The sequence below is a fragment of the Hetaerina americana genome, unplaced genomic scaffold, assembly GCF_022747635.1.
Source record: "Hetaerina americana unplaced genomic scaffold, ioHetAmer1.1.p SCAF_1, whole genome shotgun sequence".
Lineage (NCBI taxonomy): Eukaryota > Metazoa > Arthropoda > Insecta > Odonata > Calopterygidae > Hetaerina > Hetaerina americana.
The window spans coordinates 42,103,668-42,122,891 of NW_027286069.1; the positions used below are offsets into that span (position 1 = coordinate 42,103,668).

General features: G+C 35.5%; 2 protein-coding genes across 10 annotated transcripts in view; one reads left to right on the plus strand and one right to left on the minus strand.

Moving 5' to 3' along the window:
• Positions 1-7,475, minus strand: part of E(bx) (nucleosome-remodeling factor subunit NURF301 E(bx)) — a 121,861-nt gene extending 114,386 nt beyond the window's left edge. For all 7 annotated transcript variants that reach the window (XM_071588928.1, XM_071588938.1, XM_071588921.1 and 4 more), the window contains exon 1: positions 6,616-7,475. In XM_071588928.1, coding sequence (XP_071445029.1) covers positions 6,616-7,277 — 662 coding nt within the window. In that variant the 5' untranslated portion in view covers positions 7,278-7,475. The remainder of the gene's footprint in view (positions 1-6,615) is intronic.
• Positions 7,476-7,903: 428 nt separating this feature from the next.
• LOC139691208 (aminoacyl tRNA synthase complex-interacting multifunctional protein 2-like) lies at positions 7,904-18,733 on the plus strand. 3 transcript variants are annotated; one of them, XM_071588951.1, is made up of 6 exons: positions 7,904-8,205; positions 8,307-8,471; positions 8,737-8,842; positions 12,595-12,735; positions 15,275-15,455; positions 18,426-18,733. In XM_071588951.1, exons 1-6 carry the CDS (start codon positions 8,020-8,022, stop codon positions 18,646-18,648), a joined length of 1,002 nt encoding a protein of 333 aa, XP_071445052.1. In that variant the 5' UTR covers positions 7,904-8,019; the 3' UTR covers positions 18,649-18,733. The 3 variants fall into 3 exon arrangements, with proteins under 3 accessions (XP_071445052.1, XP_071445059.1, XP_071445066.1); XM_071588958.1 differs by having other exon boundaries at positions 7,904-8,187; XM_071588965.1 differs by lacking the exon at positions 8,307-8,471 and having other exon boundaries at positions 7,905-8,187; positions 18,426-18,732.
• Positions 18,734-19,224: the final 491 nt, after the last annotated feature.

The following is a 19,224-nucleotide window of genomic DNA, read 5'->3' on the forward strand; positions in this document are numbered from 1 at the left end:
TATGCTTAAACCAGGTTAACTGTTAAAGGAGGTGAAAAATAACAGCCGAAAAGTTTCACCCCTCTTACTTCTATCAATGCTCACCACTGTTTCCAAACATTGGATGAAAATATTAAGTTTACTAAATTTACCAATGGAAACCAAACAACAGACTGCAGTACTTAACTGAAAGGTAGTTTTAGTAAATAAAGATATATTATTATAGCAGCGGAGTTTAAATAAATCCAAGAAAGTACCTTACCTCTGCTACCCAAATTAATCCATCCCAAATGTTAAAATCAAATTTAGGCCTATTTAGCCTTTCTCCTCTCCCAAGATTAATTGGGTAGACAGGAAACCTAATATAAACATACACTTATATTAATCAGTAGTCCACCATTTAAGGCAGGTTTTGGATGGACCCACACAGTACACTTCATGTTTTAGATGAAAACTGGACCACCGAAGAGCAACGCAAAACCTTTTCAGATTTAAGATATTTATACAGGAAAATTAAGATCATCTTTATATTCTAGACAGTTCAATACTTTCACTTTTATTTCATGATGAGAAATGGTGACAGTCAAAAACTTATGGCAATGACTATATTAAAGAGTTAGCCACACATTTGAATATAAACATGCAACATAATGAATAAAAAGAGACTAATTGCAGAAAACACTATACTGTAAATACTAAAAGCAACAAAACTGTACAATTAGAAAGAACCAAAACCTAAAAAATGATTCAAACGCATGTCTATTTGTGAAATAATTTGTAATAATCGTTGTTATTTTATGAAACTGTTGGTGCACAATTATAGAAACAGCCTTCATAGCTGTGATTTCAACTTCATTATGAAAGCTCTCAGATCTCCCATTCTAAAGAAATCTCCCCTTGAATGCTTATCCAACAACCATAATTATCAACTTGAAGGTTGGTTCTAAGGGTGAAGATAGAGCTCACCTATTACTAAGCCCAATGTTATGCGAAATTCATGAATCATGGTAGAGGGGACAGCTCCTTTCCATGTGTTGCCTGTGGTTCCCTAGGAAGATTTGGTACCCAAAATATCATACAGTTTGCGAGAAGCTGAGGATACCCAGAGGTGTCACCCAGAATTAAACTTGGGCTCTCCGGTCAGTAGCCAAGTGCTCTAACTACTAGACTGCAACATCCATAATAAGTGATTCTTAGGGAAATTTGGAAAGAAAGGTTGTTGGCAGAATGGCAGAAAAAGTCTATGTAAAAAAGTGATGAATATCAGGGTTTATTACTTAAAACCACCTAGAGTTTCAGCTAGAAGTTAGAATTAATTACACATTAAAATATCTCTTCACAGATTTCAGAATATATTCCAACCTGTCATAATCTCATGCTTAGTTGGTGACATAACTTTGAAAACTTGCAAATGCATTACAGAGCTTCCAAGCATTGTCCCTGGAAGAAAACAATAACCTTAGTGTGAACCAAAACATTTGGTGGCCCTCCGGTCAGCAGTTAAACACGACTCACTGAACTACCATGTTCCGCATCAAACATTTTAAGAGAAATTTTGCAAGCTCTTACCGAATCATAGTCATGTGCAAGATAGGAAATTTCTCTAATGAACAATTTTGTCAAGATATCTCCAAATACATTCTATTTGAGGAATGTAAAGGTGGATATTTATCTTCTAAACTGAACCATAGTCATACGCAACCACTGGATTGTTATTATTGATAGCCTACTGCGAATGGTAGGATTGGATTGGCACAGACGTGACTATATATTTCTTTGCTTCTGCTAACAGAACACAACATGATCCCAACAATACAATAAACCCTTCTTAAATTCTGTATACTTTCTCCATTAATTCCATCCAAAATGCCTATCAAACCTACCTCCACCTCACTTGCATCAAGTTCTTATTTTATCGTAGCCTTCTATATCCCAGCACTAATAAAAATACTTTACATCCACCTTTCCTGTCTCCTTTGGATCTAAGCCAACAATCCTCCTTCCTCTTCCCCATCATGTTCAGTATTTCTTTCTTTGTTTTCCTCAATGTCCAATATACCTTTTCCATCATCCTCCACACACACTACAAAAAACCACAAATTCATATCTTGTTTCAACAACCATGTTTCCACAGCATTCAAAGACACACTACATATCAAATCTTTTCTTAAAATCCTTACTTTATGTCCCTATGACAAATTGTTCCCCTTCAAGTGAAAGCGTCGTTGTCTAACAATTCTAGTACTGAAAATCATTTCTAGACAAATTAAGGGATGTAGGATATAGGTCAAGGAGCATAACAAACAACATGCTGTTCAAAAATAACCTGTTCAAAGATACCATGCTGTAACACTCCTTTGTCAGGCAGAGGAATATTAGTTAGCCTTTTGCGCAACTCAAAATTGCATTTATTCCCACAATGTGTCAAAATTCAATTTCCTCAGGATTCCTGACAAATTCTTAGTTCCAGAGAGAGAGCAACTGCCTCAATTTTATAGGTTAGCAGATTTCCTGTAGATTATGTTAAATAAGTTTAATTAATTAATCTAAATAAAACAGCAAAAATTACTTCCAGTTAGGCATGAGAGAAGATTCTAGGACAGGGGAGTACAACCTGCCCCCCATATATGATGCGAGTTTACACAGCAAGTTTGACGCTAATTTTTAATAATCAAACAATATTTGACATTATAAAAAAGTTAATTTTGTTTTAAGTACTAAAGAATGTGTCTCTTGGTGATTTCTTTAACTACTAGTGTAATCAAATAATTGAAATGCAAAAAGTATATTCTACAATGACTACGTTTTCTTTAATGCAAGCTCAGAAAATCTCCTCTGTGCGGCTTCGGAAAAGACAAAAGCTCTGCTCAATTAAAGGTCAAAATCACTATTGCCTTCAATGTAGACTCTTTATGAGGAGCTCAGAGAAATTCCCCTAACAACTTGTCATAAATGGAGTTCATGTAATAATTTATCTGGAAGTTCAATGGCGTCACTTCATTTAAATAATTAATGTCATGCTAGTTTACAATAATTTTCTCTTTTAAACAGCATTGTCTTACGAAATCATTGTGAGCAGTAACGAACTCCCTTAATTTACTGTGTAATTTCAATCAACCATTAATTGGGTTTGCGTTACTTTTTTCGTTAATTATTTTCTAAATTATTCTGAAACAAACCCCACATCATTCTGAAGATTAACTGTAACTCTTGGGATTCCAACGATAAACTTAAGACTTTGGTCAGTGGTATATTGATGCAGTTTTGTATCTCCAAAAAAATAAATATTTCTACCCAAGAGAAAAATATGTCGATTCTGGTTTTAACAAGTTTATTATGCAACTGATTTCGGGCAATCACACATTTTTATTAGCATGGCAACATATAAAATGAAAAAAGCCAACTAAGTACATATAAAAAGTGCAATCAGGAATACACAAGGGGCTAGATTTACCAATTAAAACATGCATAACTGTCTGTCCTACTTGGAAAAGCAATATAGTGAATAATGCAAAAAGATGAAGGCATTTGACAAGGGAATACAGAAAAAGAAACTATCCAGATAAATCATCGCAAATGTATTGGTCACAACATTGTGGATTCATTCCATTATGAAATCAAAAGAACTTTGTAACATCCCATACACAATGTCCCTGACTAAAATTTAAATGTCTAAGCACCCTTATTAAGATTAAACATAGAATGAAACATCCATGACAGCAATTAATAACTGATCAAAGCACTTTTCCCCTTGATATCAAGTGGAAAAGTGCTTCGATCAGATATTCATTATGTTCGACTTCCACCACATCATGCCTGAAGCTACTCAATCCATGACAGTTCTTAAATATCATGTTGGAGAAGAGAAACAGGAAGGGAGGATGGGTTGGAGGAGTGGGATAATCCGAATAAGTTGAATCACAGTAGGATAGAAGAATTAGAAGGTATGGGAGAAGTTAGCGTACAGAATTCAAAAATCCGCAGAAAGAAGTTTGGGAAGGATCTGTGTTTTTCATGTATATTAGATGTAGGAAACAGTACAGCTAGTACTAATCAAAATGCAATAGACAGTTAAGGTTAAATAGTGGAGAACTTTCAAAAAGAGCAAGTGAATGCAAGAGGCCTGCAAATATTAATGTTTGCAAGTTCAATACATCCATCTCCTAATGTTATAACGTAATGACTGGTCATCAAGGACATTTTACAAATCAATGACAAAGATTTGAAAGAGGAGTCTTGTAAGCATTACGAAAATGTACAGCATGTAAATAAACCAAATGTACTTCTTTTGAATGGTAACATGGAATTTATTCAATCTGTTTCTAAAGTCATTCACCCCATGCCACACCAGGACACAAATTTTCCTCAAACTTCTTGCCGCTGATGATGTATACTAACGTACATAGTACAAGGTAGTATACTAAGGTATGATCATGTGATCAGGTATCACCTGGGACACATTACAAGACTAATAATTCTAGACTCACGGTACAATAAGCACCTCTTCCCTTAGAAAAATACTCTACATATGCATGGCACATGTCCAGACTAACGATTTTCCTTTTTTCAACCATCCTTTTCCTGCAATGCTTTCCTATTCCTCTCCGATGATATGTATCAGCTGCCTGGACTGTTAAAAGACTTAACTACCCCAACTGATCCTCTGCTATGATTCTCGGCCTTTAAAAAAGGCTGACAATAGTAGGCTTTAGTAAAATTCGTCCAAGTACATCCCCAGTCCTTTGCATTGGCTAACAGTTTCCTTTCCCATTTTATTCAATAAACCTAATAATCCATATTTATTAGCATGAAGCTCCCCTACCCACTTCTACTAGGCCCTGACTTAAAGCTCAATAAGCTCACTTAAATCTCATTAAGCAACCTACTCCCCACCTCCATACTTATTCTATCATCTTACACTCATTCCCCCCCTACTTCCCCAACCTCTTCCCTCCCACTTTTTGCGGCAGCAGATTGTTTAAAGGCAGACTCCAATTATTCAACCAGAGTCCTTATCCTTTAAAATATTTCTTGGATTTAGAAACCATGGTCAGGTTCAATAAATTGTGTGGAATTTTAATAAGTTCTTTAAATTTCATAATGAAAGAAAAAAATAGACTGTGTAGAATTGACATTTATTCATTGATAATAAAACTATCGGATTTCTTTGAACAAAAAGCAGAATTTTTAGTAATAATTTTAATTCCTGAATGAAAAATAATAGATCTTTGACCTTATTACAAAAATTCTAAGACCTTTTGATCTTATTACAAAAATAAAATGGAAACTCCACAAAATGACACAAGAAAATCGGAGGCCTATGTCACATACAAGCCACTGAATTAATAGTTTTGCTGAATTAGAATATCATAGCATTGAAATTGTAGCTACAAACGATGATAACTGGCCAGTTAGTTTTTTGATCAATAAAACAACTAAATATTACACAGGGCTTATGATAGAATGGAATTTTGTTTTACAAAATTAACCAAGAAATCTCAGTCTTAGTGTCTGAAGCAGCTCCCTCCATTGGTTTTACAAAAATTAGGTGATACTTAAAACATTTATCACGTTAGATAATGAAGGAATTTACAGTGACTTCATACCTACATAATTAGAAAGTGATCTAAACTTGGCTCTCTGCTGCTCTTTCCTGAGTGGCTTTGGATAACTTAAGTTAAGACAGAATTTCCAGGAGAGGAAAAAATGGCACCTTTATTTCAATCCACATTCTTGGACAACCACGCTAACATGGCATACTCAACGAATGAATTGTGATAAACAGCATGGGTAAAAATTAAAACTCCATTACAAATTTAGGAATTAATCAGCCAACTAGCATTAGCTGAGCAGTTCGTTACAGCCACCCATTAAAATACAGATAAGTAGTGGGCAAATCTCAAAATGTCAACAATAAGCCAAGCCAAATGTCTTATCAGTAAGTAATATTTTAACTTACTTTTTGAAAGTAGTTATCAAAAATTACAAAACAATGTGGTACATTTCAAGGGAAGTATTAATTGGCAAGGAACGACCAACGTGCAAATGAACAATTAGCAAAATTATAAACACTGCCACTTGAGAAACAGTCATGAATTTGAGACTATCAATAGCAGGCTAGAATTCAAAACTTTTAGATACGCATAACTAATATCCCATAATAATATATATTCCCCATAATAAGCTGTTATTTGGCAATTGACAAAGACATTTGCTTAATCTACCAGTAAATTTGTGAAAATGCATATTTGTCGTGATTATTTAACTTGGTAAAAGAAATTTCATTTATTAGGATGATATTTGAAATTGGGAAATGTGTAGTTTAGTTAGTCTGAAGGAAGAATTATTATGGAAAGTACAATATAACTATCAAAATATTTAGAAACTAATACCAGTTCTCCCGTTCTTAATACCTTTTAAGAGTTAAAGGTATTAAACGGAAATATCAACATTTAAGGCAGTGATAGGTATCATCGAAAATTTACACGTTCATCTGGATGAAAAATAACAAACCCGATAATAAAACGATGAAAAAAATTATGGCCCGTAACTACACTATGCATAACCAATCACAGTCACTTTTCCACGAAGGATATCAAAACAAAAGAGCAAAGTTACGTCAGAATTAACACACACCTGAATGGTGATAACCGCGCCAGAGTACGGAAACGGCGTAGCACCTCGTAAACACCAAGAGCTTGCAGAACTAATTCTCTAGGCACCAATAAATCGTCACTGCTTTTGGGAAGCTCTAACGGGGGAAAATCCTTATTCTGCAACCACAGTGGTACTGGACTAGGTGGAGCGGGCCTCCCGACCACTGACCGTCTTTGTATCCCGCTCGCCGTACTATAACTGGATAGGGAGAAGTCGCTGTCGCTCGACGCTCCATCACCACTATCTTCGTCAAATTCAGACTCACTTGGGAATGGCTCCTCCTCAATATCACTCTTACCACTATTCGATTCGTCACCAAAGTCAGAACCATAATGATATTCGGAGTCCTTTTCGTCCACTGCATCAGGATTGTAACCTCTTCTTTGGTAGCCCGTACCTCTTCTATAGCGATCTCTTCCTCTAGGCCTAATACTACGACGACTACTCTCACTACCAACAGGAGATGACGCTCTTGAGGCTGTCGGGGTACTAGTTTGAGAATTGGGAGTCTCCGAGCCCTTACTTTCTCTGTTTAGTAGATATTTTGGCTTTTTCAGCATATGCATTTGAAATTTCCTGGGTCTCTCCATAACCACAGACTTAGGGGGCCTCCCCCGCCTTTTTGTCCCTCTTGCAGACATCTTGCCAGTTTCTGTGACGTTCACTGAGCACTACCTAACACGTGGTTAATGAAAACAAAACCTAGTACACAAATACAGATGTCACAGACGCATAGTTACGGAACCCATTTTTGAAGTCATGGATTTGCGCCATTTTTTGGCAAAGGTCACGTGACCAAACACAGAAAACGCATTTTGAAATTTTTACGAGAAAGATGGAACGTTACGTACTCATTTCTTACACTTGTACTGCATTTTACACAGAAATAATATCATTGGACAAGGCATAACTACGGATCACGGCGCGAATTATCTCACAGACGCGAAATCCTAAGTGTAATGCCAGTCGTCGATTCCAGTAGGAAGCTTCTCCCTTATTGGTTGAACAAAACGCCGCCATGATAATGTTGTCCACTGTTTCTCCTTCACATCCCCCAACGTTCCTACCAAACCTGTCCTCAATGTGCCATTTCACAACCGCGGAATTTTGTTTACCAATCTATGCCCAAAGAAATGAGAGTTAACATAAAATGTCACGAAACAAAATTATCTGATAGTACGTCAAATAAGTCGAGTTAACCAATCACAATGCTCGACAGTGATGTTTCAGTTGAGACTCGTATCCACAGATGTCTCTTTCGTCGGCGGCTTTCGCCTTCATTTGGAAATTAATGGACGATTCTTGCATCATATGTACTGTTTCGAGCAAGCTTCACAGTATTAGAACGAATTACGATACCTTCGAATAGCCTTAACCACAAAAATGAAGGAAGTTCCTTGCATGTATCGATTGAAGCCTGTCTGTGGACTTCAAGCGCGAGTAGAACTGCCTAAATGCATGTACCGGCTGCGGCAGATTCAGGGCTCTTTCGACTCAACTGACGTTAGACATAATAATGTTATGGCAAAGTCCTTTATTATAGAAGAACAGGTGAAGATATTACTTAAGGTTGCATTTTTTCTCACAATAACCTCTGTGCATTTTGTGGAACATTACTAACTGTCTGCATGCCTAATAATCTTTTTAAATGAACTACAACTTGTCTTCAGGATAATCACCCAGCTGTCACAAAGTTAGAGCAAAGACAAGAAATAATATTATCGCAGCTTAGAAACTTAAAGCGTCTGGTTGATGAACTTAGCAGACAACTTAGAGTTCCGCCCTCTTCTGCCGTACAACCAGCTGGCTCTATATGCATGAAAAAATCTTTTCAGGTGAAATTAGAGAAGACGCCCTGAGTTGTGAATAACAATTCGTGAAAGTAGAAAGTTTATTTAGTTGTTCAGCTCTTTGCATTGTGCTTGCTTTGCACATGTAATCAACCGAGTTTATATTTAAAGTCCGTATATTTTAATGTATCTTGTGTACAAAAACAATGCAGCTCAAATTCGTCACCAAACAATAGCTTGGATAACTTTGACTAACGCTCCACGAAAATAGTAATTCTTTTATTAATACCTTGTTTTGTTAACTTTAAAGGAAGTGGCACCAAAGGAAGTCCTTCAACTTGTGGTTAAGGCATCGCCTAGTCGATTACCACATGCACTTCTTGCTGTGATTCAGTATTCGTGCGATGGTGTCGAAGGTGAGCTCTACATTTCCATTTCGTGGTAGTGATGGTGCGAAATGCGTGGCATATGCTTTTATACATTATGTAATGGTTTTGTTATTCTGACTTGAATGTCGAAATTGAACTGTTTTATGTGATGCGTCTGAGAAGTGACAAATTCTATATCTCGGCATCTTTACTTTTGAATTCGAAAGAAAATATTAGGAACGGCACATAGCTGAAGTTGTATTGTCTTGTATCTTCGCGTATTTTTTCCCCTGAAAACTCTGGATGCTTTGGTAAAGTGTTTGGCCTTTTTTTGCTAGGATTTAGACGTGAAATATAATTAAAATTTAAAGATGGTGATAAGAGTCCCATGAATAAAACAGGAAGGTTGATTTAAGAATTTCGTTCTAAACTCTCACAGAAAATTCAGAGGAAGAAAATATCTCCCGGTGAATGCGTTTGTTTTAGATGAGGGAGTTTGATTCAAGGTCCATGGGTGAAAAATATTGGGGTCGTGACCAACACCTCAAATAGTCAATATGGAGCAGTGAGCTGTTTCTATTATGGAAAAAGGTTAGAACAAGTCATTAAAATTTTGTCACCTACAAAGGGTGGCCATAACAGTAAATTGTATTAGACAATTCGGCTTAAATAAGGTGTGGAGGTATGTTATGTAAGATGACCCGAAATAATGTCAAACTGTTGAGCCATTTAAATTGGGGGGATATAGCTTGAAGCGTCTTAGCAAGTCATTGGTCAATTACTGGGGATTGGGATTCTCCTTGTGTAGTCCACTGCGGAATCATCTGTAGTAGTATGTGGTTTAGTTAAAAGGTGATCTTCTAACAGGAAGTAGGTTGCAGAAATTATGCCCCGTTAAGAATTGCACCAATATTTGAGATGAGTCAGTTATATCCTATTCATTGTCAGCATCTGGTTGCACTTAGTATAATATCTTAATAAGTCAGTACTACTCATATTGTCTATTTTCTTGTACTACTGCTCAGTGGGCTCTTTCAAAGCATGCCTCTTTGTAAACAGTCAAGGTCCTCTAGGATATTTTACCTTCCTTTTAGATGCTGTGTCCCTGATGTGCTGGCTTAGCCATCCTCCAACTGTTGTTTTCTCACGGGAATGTAAATTTGTAGTTAACCAATCAAATGCCAATTTTTTAAGTTAGTTGGTAATCGCCCAAGTTCCTGAACTGTTCCTCCTCTAGCGGATATAGTCCTCACCAAGGCTATGCAGTATTCAGGGCATTTTTCAAAGTTAGAATCAGGTTTTTTTCATCTCTTCACCATTAGCTGTTATAAATAGAGCAGTGGTAATGCTGGCAATATGGGCAGGGTTATAATTTCATTCCAACAAATGGTTTTTCTTCTAATGGCTTTGGTTTTGATTATTGCCTAACTAACAGGATGGTCGCAAATGCGAATTAATAGACTGCTTTACTTCTTATAGAGCTCAATACAAGCATAAATTAATCATTGGTAGAACTGGGTAGAGTCAATGATCCCACTTATCTAATTTCCGCAACATGTGTAAAAATCTATTTTGTATGAGACATCTGCCTGCAATACCTTTGTTTCAGTATGATGAAATGAAGCAGTTAATATACTTTCTTTGCAAATAAGTTGCTCGTTAGGTAATAGTTATATGCTTGCTGTGTCAATAAGTTAATTAGGCAATAGTTAACAGTACTGAGGAAATTATCCATCGTATTTTCTTCATAGCTGTAATATTTAAACAAATGAAAAATCAGTTTTGAAGAATAAATGCTAATTAAAATGCATTTGATGTAAACACCATGGTAGATGTCATTACCTATGGAAAAAGCCAGGAAATACAAGGAGTTAACTGATAGGTAAAAGTATGTTGAGGCACATGTAGGAATAGTAGCATCAATTAGCAGTTTCCCAAGAGTTGATGGAGTCTTGGTTAGAATTGAGTTTTCATGAAGTTAAGTGTTAAAATTCAAGAGAATAAGTACAATAAATTATAAAACTTTCACTGATACAAGAGGTAAGTGATACCTAAAAGTAGTTGGAGTCCTAATGGGGACCAGGGGATGGTAAATAAGCCAAAAGGTTGAGATTCTTGAAAAAGGGATAATAAAATCTACAGATTAAAAAAATGATTACTTAGTGGACAATCAATTTGGGTTAAGGAAGAGTGGGTATATTCTAGATTCCACGGTTTGATGAGATCACTGATTGAAAGGGATTATAGATTTAAGCCAGATTTGAACTTATTCTGTTGACCAATGGGCTATTAATACTTTGCTCTCAGAAAATATTAGATCTGCTACTGTGCATCATCTGTGTATGCCAAACCTGGACTTCACCTAATATTCTACCCCTTTATTTTATATGATCCAGGTTAATAAGGGTTTTCTGCATTCAGCAATGTGCTACATTTGAAAAATATCATTTTCTGTTCCATATAAACTCTTTTGCCCTTAAGTACATTAATCATGTCAGTAGGAATTTAATCTAAATGGTCAAAACCCTGCCAGCTCAAAGTGGTTGCCTTAGATTCTTCCCTTCGCACTAACCTTCTAAAATTATCAACATGTTTTATTTCATCTTCAAAATTAAATTGTTTGGCCCCTAGGATAGTAAAATGTCTAGTATCATTGTGTTGTGTAAAGATGAACTTTAAATGTAATCTTTCACTATGTATCCTTGTTCTATGTAACTTTTCTGCTTTGGGTTTTTCTGCATTCTGTGATTTTGATGTTTATCTCATTTTTGTGTTGATATAAATTGTCAATCTGTTAAACTGGGTAGTGTTAGGCTTCACTTGATGGAAACAATCCATGATGAGGCTAACCACTTTTTATGTCAACATCTTTATGTCATGACCTTGGTTTAGACTTACAAATTCATAGAAATAAGATGTATGACCTATTGGCTGTGAATGTGGAATACGTTTAATTCCTATAGCCAATAATAACTTGTTATTGACCATAGGAATTAACCTAATTTTAAAAATTAATTTTCAGGTGAATAGTAGAAAAGAAATTTTGTCTTGTATGGTCTCCACTGATTGGAAGGGGCAGGAAAGTGATATGGGATTGTTCCCTAACCTCTCCTCATCCTCCCCAAATTATACACTACCTTTCTGCTCCTCTCTCTTTGTCTATTATATATAAGGCTTAATTTCTTCTGTGCTATTCACAGGAAGATTAATTAGTAAATCGAAACCTTGATTGTGAACTTATGATGTGTGAGGGGATGTACAAAGTGGTTTGCTCCTTTAAATAGTTCATGTTAATGAATTCTATCTTCTAGACATATGAACAAAATTATTTTTATCACCTTGATGATGAATGTAATATAAACTTGAAGGTAAGAGACAGGTATTCACCCTCAATTTTCCTGGTAAATGTAGTTAACTGATTTGAGGTTAGTTTCAGATGATAATGGTAAATAATCATACATTGTTGTTAGATTTTTAAGTTTTTCTGTGTTGCATAAACATTTTATTAGCTATTCTGGTGAATTGTTTACCTTCGTGTAGTATCTATCACTCTTGATAGCCAATACACCTTTGAAAGTGAGTGAAATAATATCTCACTTTTCTGTTTTTGTTACTTGTAATTCACTTCAATTGTGACTTTGTATAAATTTTATAAGTGTATGTCTTAGTGAAAAGGTACCCTACAGTAAATATTGTACTTGCTCTTAGGTACTCACATCAGACCCTTAAGATGTATTTATATGAAGTTATTAATTTTGTAATGAATATTTTAGCTTTAATATTTGCTTTTTTCCCTTCAGATTCATCAAAAGTTAAACCTGGATGCATAGAGGTGAAATGGTATAGCCACTCCACACTATCTTTGCCCTTGCCATGCCTTCCAACTAGTCAAGAACATAAATGTAAACCTAGTGTGTGCATTACCTTCATATGGAAAGATGGTGAGAATTTAAAAAATAATAATGAAAATGTTTATTTGCGCCGAACTCATTCTTTTATCTCATCACAGCTTTTTCTAAAATTGAAGATGTTGGCACCTATTGAATAATTTCAGAATGTACATTTATAATCAGCTGTATTGCCTGGCACTATATGAGACTTCAAACAAAGTATAATGTGATTTTGGTTAAAACTAAGTACATGAGGGACCTAGGAGCTACTTTTCAATTAAGATGTGTTGCAAAGAGTTAAAAGTCTCTGCCCAAAAGCCACCTTCCACAACTCCCTTGACTTACCAAAAGCACTTCAGGTTTTTGTTAATAAAAGTATTATTTTTAATATTGTTCAAAATTTGTAAACTAGAGTAATGAACACAAATGTTAGAGCTAACATGACACTTTGCTATGTACATGTGAAAGGAGCTTGACATGATTAATTCCTCAGAATCTTCAGGTGCCAAAATTACAAGGTTAGAGTTTATTCATGAGTGTCCAGAAGCCCTACTCATGTTCAAACCCTCTGGTGCGATCGTTTCAGATTTGAAATTGGTTTTATGAATTTCTTTTGCTTTACAATTTGTATCCTATTACATATTTATATTTTAAATGCATTTTTGTAAATGTCATGGACATTCTATACTTCCTTTATTGACTCCAAGAAGGCATTTGATGAAGTGCAGAGTAATCGGACTGGCCACTGAGGAAAGATGTTGGTAAAAATGTGTCGTAAGCCTCATCAAAAATATATATTGGAATGAGTCAGACAATATAAGAACAGAATGGGGAGTATAGATTGAAATTAACATTCAACAGGAAGTAAGACAAGGATTTATTCTCTCACCCCATATATTTGTATTTACTTTGAGGAAAGCCTTTGCCAGACTTTGAAAGACTGTATAGACTCAAAATAGTTAATGGAGTGATAATTGTCAACATTTATGATTTTAATGACCCATATTATTGCTGATACTAATGCCTACCTACAGTATTTGCTAACAATAGTATTGGAAAAGGGCCAAGAAGTTATACATGAGCATTCATAAAACTAAAGCCATGGTGCTCTTAAAAAACTGTATATTGTAAAAAACTTTTCCGGATAAAAACAAATAGAATAAATGGAGACCTTAAAATATTTTGATATCTGGATCACTGTCAGCAAAGATCCTGACAGATATTCAGGCTAAAATAGATCAAGCCAGAGCACTGTTCCATGAGTAAAACAAATTCTCTGCGACTATAAAGTCAAGGGACTACTTGTTAAAATTATAAGGGAGGCTAGTTTTCTATGTGGTATAACAGTTAAGATAAATTCAAAGAGAAAAATATAGGTCTTGGTTTTTTATTAAATGCTTCAATTATCTATGACAGAGAGAATAACAAATGAAGTTGTAAATAAAAGGATCAAGATATGAGAAAAACGACATATTTCAGACACACTTCATGAAATATCAATTACTCCAGCTAATATTTGAGAGCAAAATATGGTAAAGATTATGCTAGTTTAAATGCCCCAAACCTGATGGAGAAAGTGTTGAATAGAGGATTTTGCCATGTTAATGATTAGTTTTCTGTGCAATGGCCATACTACAAGAAAAGGATGGAAATTCTTATGTGGGATGTTGAAATGTATTGTAAGACTCTCCATTCATCAGCCCAATGATAATTACTTGTAATGTCATCTTGTTTAAAACATTATGGAGCACATGCAGCTGACTGACAAAGAGCTCTTGTATTCATTCAGGTGAGCAAACACTGCATATCTGTGAACAAAAATTGTTGTTTATCCAAACTATTTGTTCTTTGAGAATTAGGTCTTCCATTTTGTTTCATTGTCCCCAGTTAATGTTCTGTATGGCGGTCATGTTTCTAGTTCATGTGATTCATTTGTGAATCAAATCTTTATGAAGTGTAAATTTCCATATTAACTTCATTCATGAAGCAGTGAAATGACGATGTAAATATATGCAATGTGAAGTTTTGCCAAAGAAAGAAGATGTACATGTTGATCTTAAAACTAGGTATTCAGTTTTTGGAGATGAATATTAAGCTGGCCACAAACACAATTTTAGTTTTTTCAAAAATCTTATTTTTTCTTCATATTGTGCTATTTGTTAGGTTTCATTTCATCCGAAGGTTTTGAAACATGACACACCTTGAGGAGTGTGCCATGCCTGCATTTCAAATTAACAATTAATTGATGTTATTTGGTAACTATCAAACGTGAATTTAATCCCAGTTCTTCTCTTAAATTATGTTGACTTCTTTCATACATAGTTAAATGCCCTGATTCAGGTACTTATAACACCTAATAATTGATAGTACCAAGTAACTGAAAATTGTCTGAACAATCTATTACAAAATTATATAGAACCACATTGTGATGAGTGACTCTGCTTAATAATAAACTTTAGCCGGCCCTGGTTTAGTTTGCAGATTTTCTTCATGATCTTACATTAGTCTGTGAATGCCTGAATTTCTCTGCTGTAAATATTTAGTGAAGAGCACTATGAGTTGCCATTTATTGTTTTTTCTTCCTTCCCAGCTGTGAAAGGAGTTGAATTCTCTGTTGGAAATTCACCATTTTGGCTAAAAGGAGAACCACTCTTGATGCGTGTCATCATGTCTCATATTTCAACAACTCCAAGTGAGGAAAGTATAGTTTCTGATGTTGCTTTGGCAGCTCTTCTTGATTCCTGTGCTGCTATTTCAGAGCTTACGAAAAGGTGTGTACTTTTGTTGGCTGATAGTATAAGTTTTTGCAATTTCAACTTGAATGTATAGCTTTATCATTTTAAATTAGGTTAATTTATTGGGTTTGATTCATACTTTTCACAACATGTAAACCACCCGTAGATTCTGGTTTTGCTTAGGGCAGCTTCCCCATAAGCAGTCTTGAGCATTACAATAGTTTCTGCAGCCAATTTCCCCAACAGGAAACAAAATTTCACTGCAGCGCATTGCTCTTGATAATCTGCCATCACGTTTTTTGCCTAAATGAAAAAATTTGTTTCACTGAAACATCTCTCACAGATGGACCGATCCAGTCACAGTGATGGCGCTGCACATACTGATGCAGGTGACATGAGTCTGATGTACGACGGCCAAATAAAGACTTCCCCTACTCTCGCTCCCCACCACAGCCCAATTCCCGTTACTTTTGGGTCCCCCCGTGTATATATATGTAGCCCAGGGGTAGGGCTGGACTACTTAACCGGAGGTTCCCAGGTTCAATTCCGGGGCAAGTCTCTGGGCACCTGCAGCTCTACCCAAGCTATGTGATTTTTGGGGCACCAGATCTTATTGGGAAACCATAACCGGCATAGGAAATTTATTTATTTATTCATGAGTATTTATTTTGTCCCCTTCAAAGTAGTCCCCATTAGAAATTATACACTTATGCCAACGTTTTTTCTAATCCTCAAAGCACTTCAAAAATTAATTTTTTGTGATCTTATTCAGCTCCTCCTTTGATGCAGTCTTTATCTCGTCAATCGTAGCATAGCGTCATCCCCTCTTCAGTTTCGGGAATAAGAAAAAGTCACTGGGGGCCAGGTCTGGGGAATATGGTGGCTGAGGCATCATTAGTGTGTTGTTTTTGGCCAAAAATTCAAGCACAAGTAACACTGTGTGAGCAGGGGCATTGTCATTGTGCAAAAGCCAATTTTTGTTCTTCCACAAATCTGGGCATTTGTGGTGATTGCTTCGTGCAAATTGCACATAACGTGCAGGTAACATTCCTTATTTACCGTTCTACGCTGTGGCAAGAACTCATGATGCTCCATGTCTCTGCAATCAAAGAAAACTGTAAGCAAAACTTTCACATTCGACCAAACTTGGGGTGCTTTTTTCGGTCTTGGCTCGTGCTGCAGCTTCCATTGGGATGATTGAGCTTTAGTTTCCCCATCATAACAATAAACCCATGATTTGTCACCAGTTGGGACCCTCGGGAGCCAATTTGGCTCATCGAGGACTAAGTCCAATGCCTCATTAGCAATGCTAATGCATTACGGTTTTTTTGTCAAAATTGAGCAATTTTGGTACGAATTTTGGGGCGACCCGTGTCATGGCCAAATCATTGGTAAAAATCAAATGGCACAAGCCATACAATATTTTTAGGTCCTCAGCAACTTCTCTAATGGTGATTCGATGATAGGCCAATACTATTTTCTTCACTTTATCAATGTTTTCATCTGTTGTTGACGTGCTTGGACTTCCAGCACACTCTTTATCATTCACATTTTCTTAGCCCCCTGAGAACATTTTGTACCACCGATAAACGTTGCTGCGGTCCAAGGTAGCTTCTCCATATGCCACAGTCAACATTCGGAATGCATCTGCGCACTTAATTTTGTTTTTCACGCAAAATTTGATCCAATTCTTTTATGCATTTTTTGGAACAGGCAAAAATACAACAAAAGACAAGCCAAAACACGTCCAAGCAAAACAGCTGTCAAAAATTAACAGAACATTCAAAATGGCCAAACTTTTCAGCATAAGGGAGAGGCATTATATACATACTAGTATACTACTATCATTTCTTCTTGTGTGTTCTGTGCTCCTGTGATGGGTGAAACACCTCCCTAATGCCATCTCTTGGCCAAAGAATCGGGGCACTTAGCTGCTTAAAACATCGCAGATCTCAGTGTAAATTGTGTTTCCTGGATAGCTCGAGTGGTTAGAGCATCTGTCCGGCAAGTGGAAAGATCCGGAGTTCAAGTCCCGGTCTAGGAAATATTTTTGCACTTGTGATCTGCTTAATTCTGCCTTCCCGACCTCTACTGTGATCGTCCTTCATATGTGTTCCTATCCCTTTTCCTCATCTATTTCCATGTAAATGAGTATTTCTTGGTGTTTGAGATTTTGTGTTTGAATGTATATATAAAAAAACCATTAACACGAAGGTTATGGTTAGATTTATGGTGTAGGAATATCGATGGGAAAATACGGTATTTTTCATGTATTAGCAGCCGAAAATTATAAATAATCAATTTATCTTATGGACCAGGAAATACAGTATTTTATGTAGTTGGAGAATCCCAATTTTTATTTTCCCAAATTCATAGTATTTGATCGGCCTGGGGAAAATAATAGGAAATAATGTCAACTGATGAAATTATGTTTGCCTAACAGAAATTATTTCATGTAAGTCTCGCATTTCTGGGAAGATTTCATTGTCTATATTGGGCCCGAAAATTATTTTTCTTGGAGGATCAATCAAGTTACTTGCATGAGAATGCTACATTAGAGTCATTGGTTGTGGAAGGGTATTTAATTTAAAATATTGAAAAGATGACTGATAATTTATATTGAAAATATGTCAGATCAATTAATGTTATCAATGTTTAAATTTATTATCCCAGTTTCATAAAATTAAATCCTGGAAACAAATTTAAATTTTATTATTAATTTTGAAAGTATATGTTCATAATAGAATTTTTCTGCTGTTTGATTTTAATAGAATTGTTAGTTTATAATTTTGAGTGGTGGTCTTCAGTCTCATTAAATAAATTCTTCGAATAAATGAAGAAGAATTTTAAAAAAAGTTTCTCTTTAGTGATTTTTTCAAGTATTAGAAATGCATTTCAGTATAAGTATAGTTCAGCATAATTACTTAGGAGATGTTTTTTTTCTGTACTTATATGTTGTGAAGCCAATTGTATGTTGAACAAAAGCTGATTTTTCTTTTTTTTCAGCTCTTCCTCATCTTCTGTTAGACAAACTCTGTCAGAAGCCAACAAATGGTTCTCTTGCCTCGATCTTATTCCATCAAGATATCATAGAATGTCAGCGAGTGAAATTTCACTGTGGGGCTCCTTGAAGGGATTATGTATAACTAATGATGGATCTTTACCACAAGAAACACCAGCCAAGCTTAATGAATGGTTTACATCATACTCCAGATTTTTGTATGCTTAACTTAATATGCTATTTATGTATATAAACATGTTTTCATGTTAATTTCATGTGAGAGGAGAAATAAACTCTGTAACTCCAAAATTGTGTGCAGTCTTTTATTCGGTTTGTGTAGTTTTGTAAGCTTGGTGGCCATTGGGCCATGTCAAACACATTGTTTTTGTTTATAATTCATTGTTCTTTTTAGAAAAGGACATTCATTTTTTAATGTACGGCTCAAGTATTTACTATTGAATTATATTGCTGTAATAAACTTGAAATATGTTTTTACTGGTGAGGGTAAAGTTCACCTAATAATATTTAGCATAACAGAGTGCGAAATTCATACATTAGAGTATGAGGGCCAGTTTTTTTCCTGGGGCCACCTGTGGTTCCCAGCCCCAATCAATGTGAGGAAAGGTAAGGTAATCTTGCATAATATATTTCTTGAAGACATAGCTCAAAAGCATTTTGCTTAAGGCACTTAAAATAATGCATGAACATTTTTCCTAAGAATAAATGAACTAATTAGATTGTAGGTAAAATCTGCTCATAGAAGTAAAAATTTCAGCCTTTTTTTTGGGGAATGAATGGTACCTC

Coding starts and splice junctions, on each gene's coding strand:
- LOC139691208 (XM_071588951.1), top strand. CDS start 8,020: ATGAAGGAAGTTCCTTGCATGTATCGATTGAAGCCTGTCTGTGGACTT. Junction 8,472..8,736: donor GCATGAAAAAATCTTTTCAG/GTGAAATTAGAG, acceptor TTAACTTTAAAG/GAAGTGGCACCAAAGGAAGT. Junction 15,456..18,425: donor ATTTCAGAGCTTACGAAAAG/GTGTGTACTTTT, acceptor CTTTTTTTTCAG/CTCTTCCTCATCTTCTGTTA.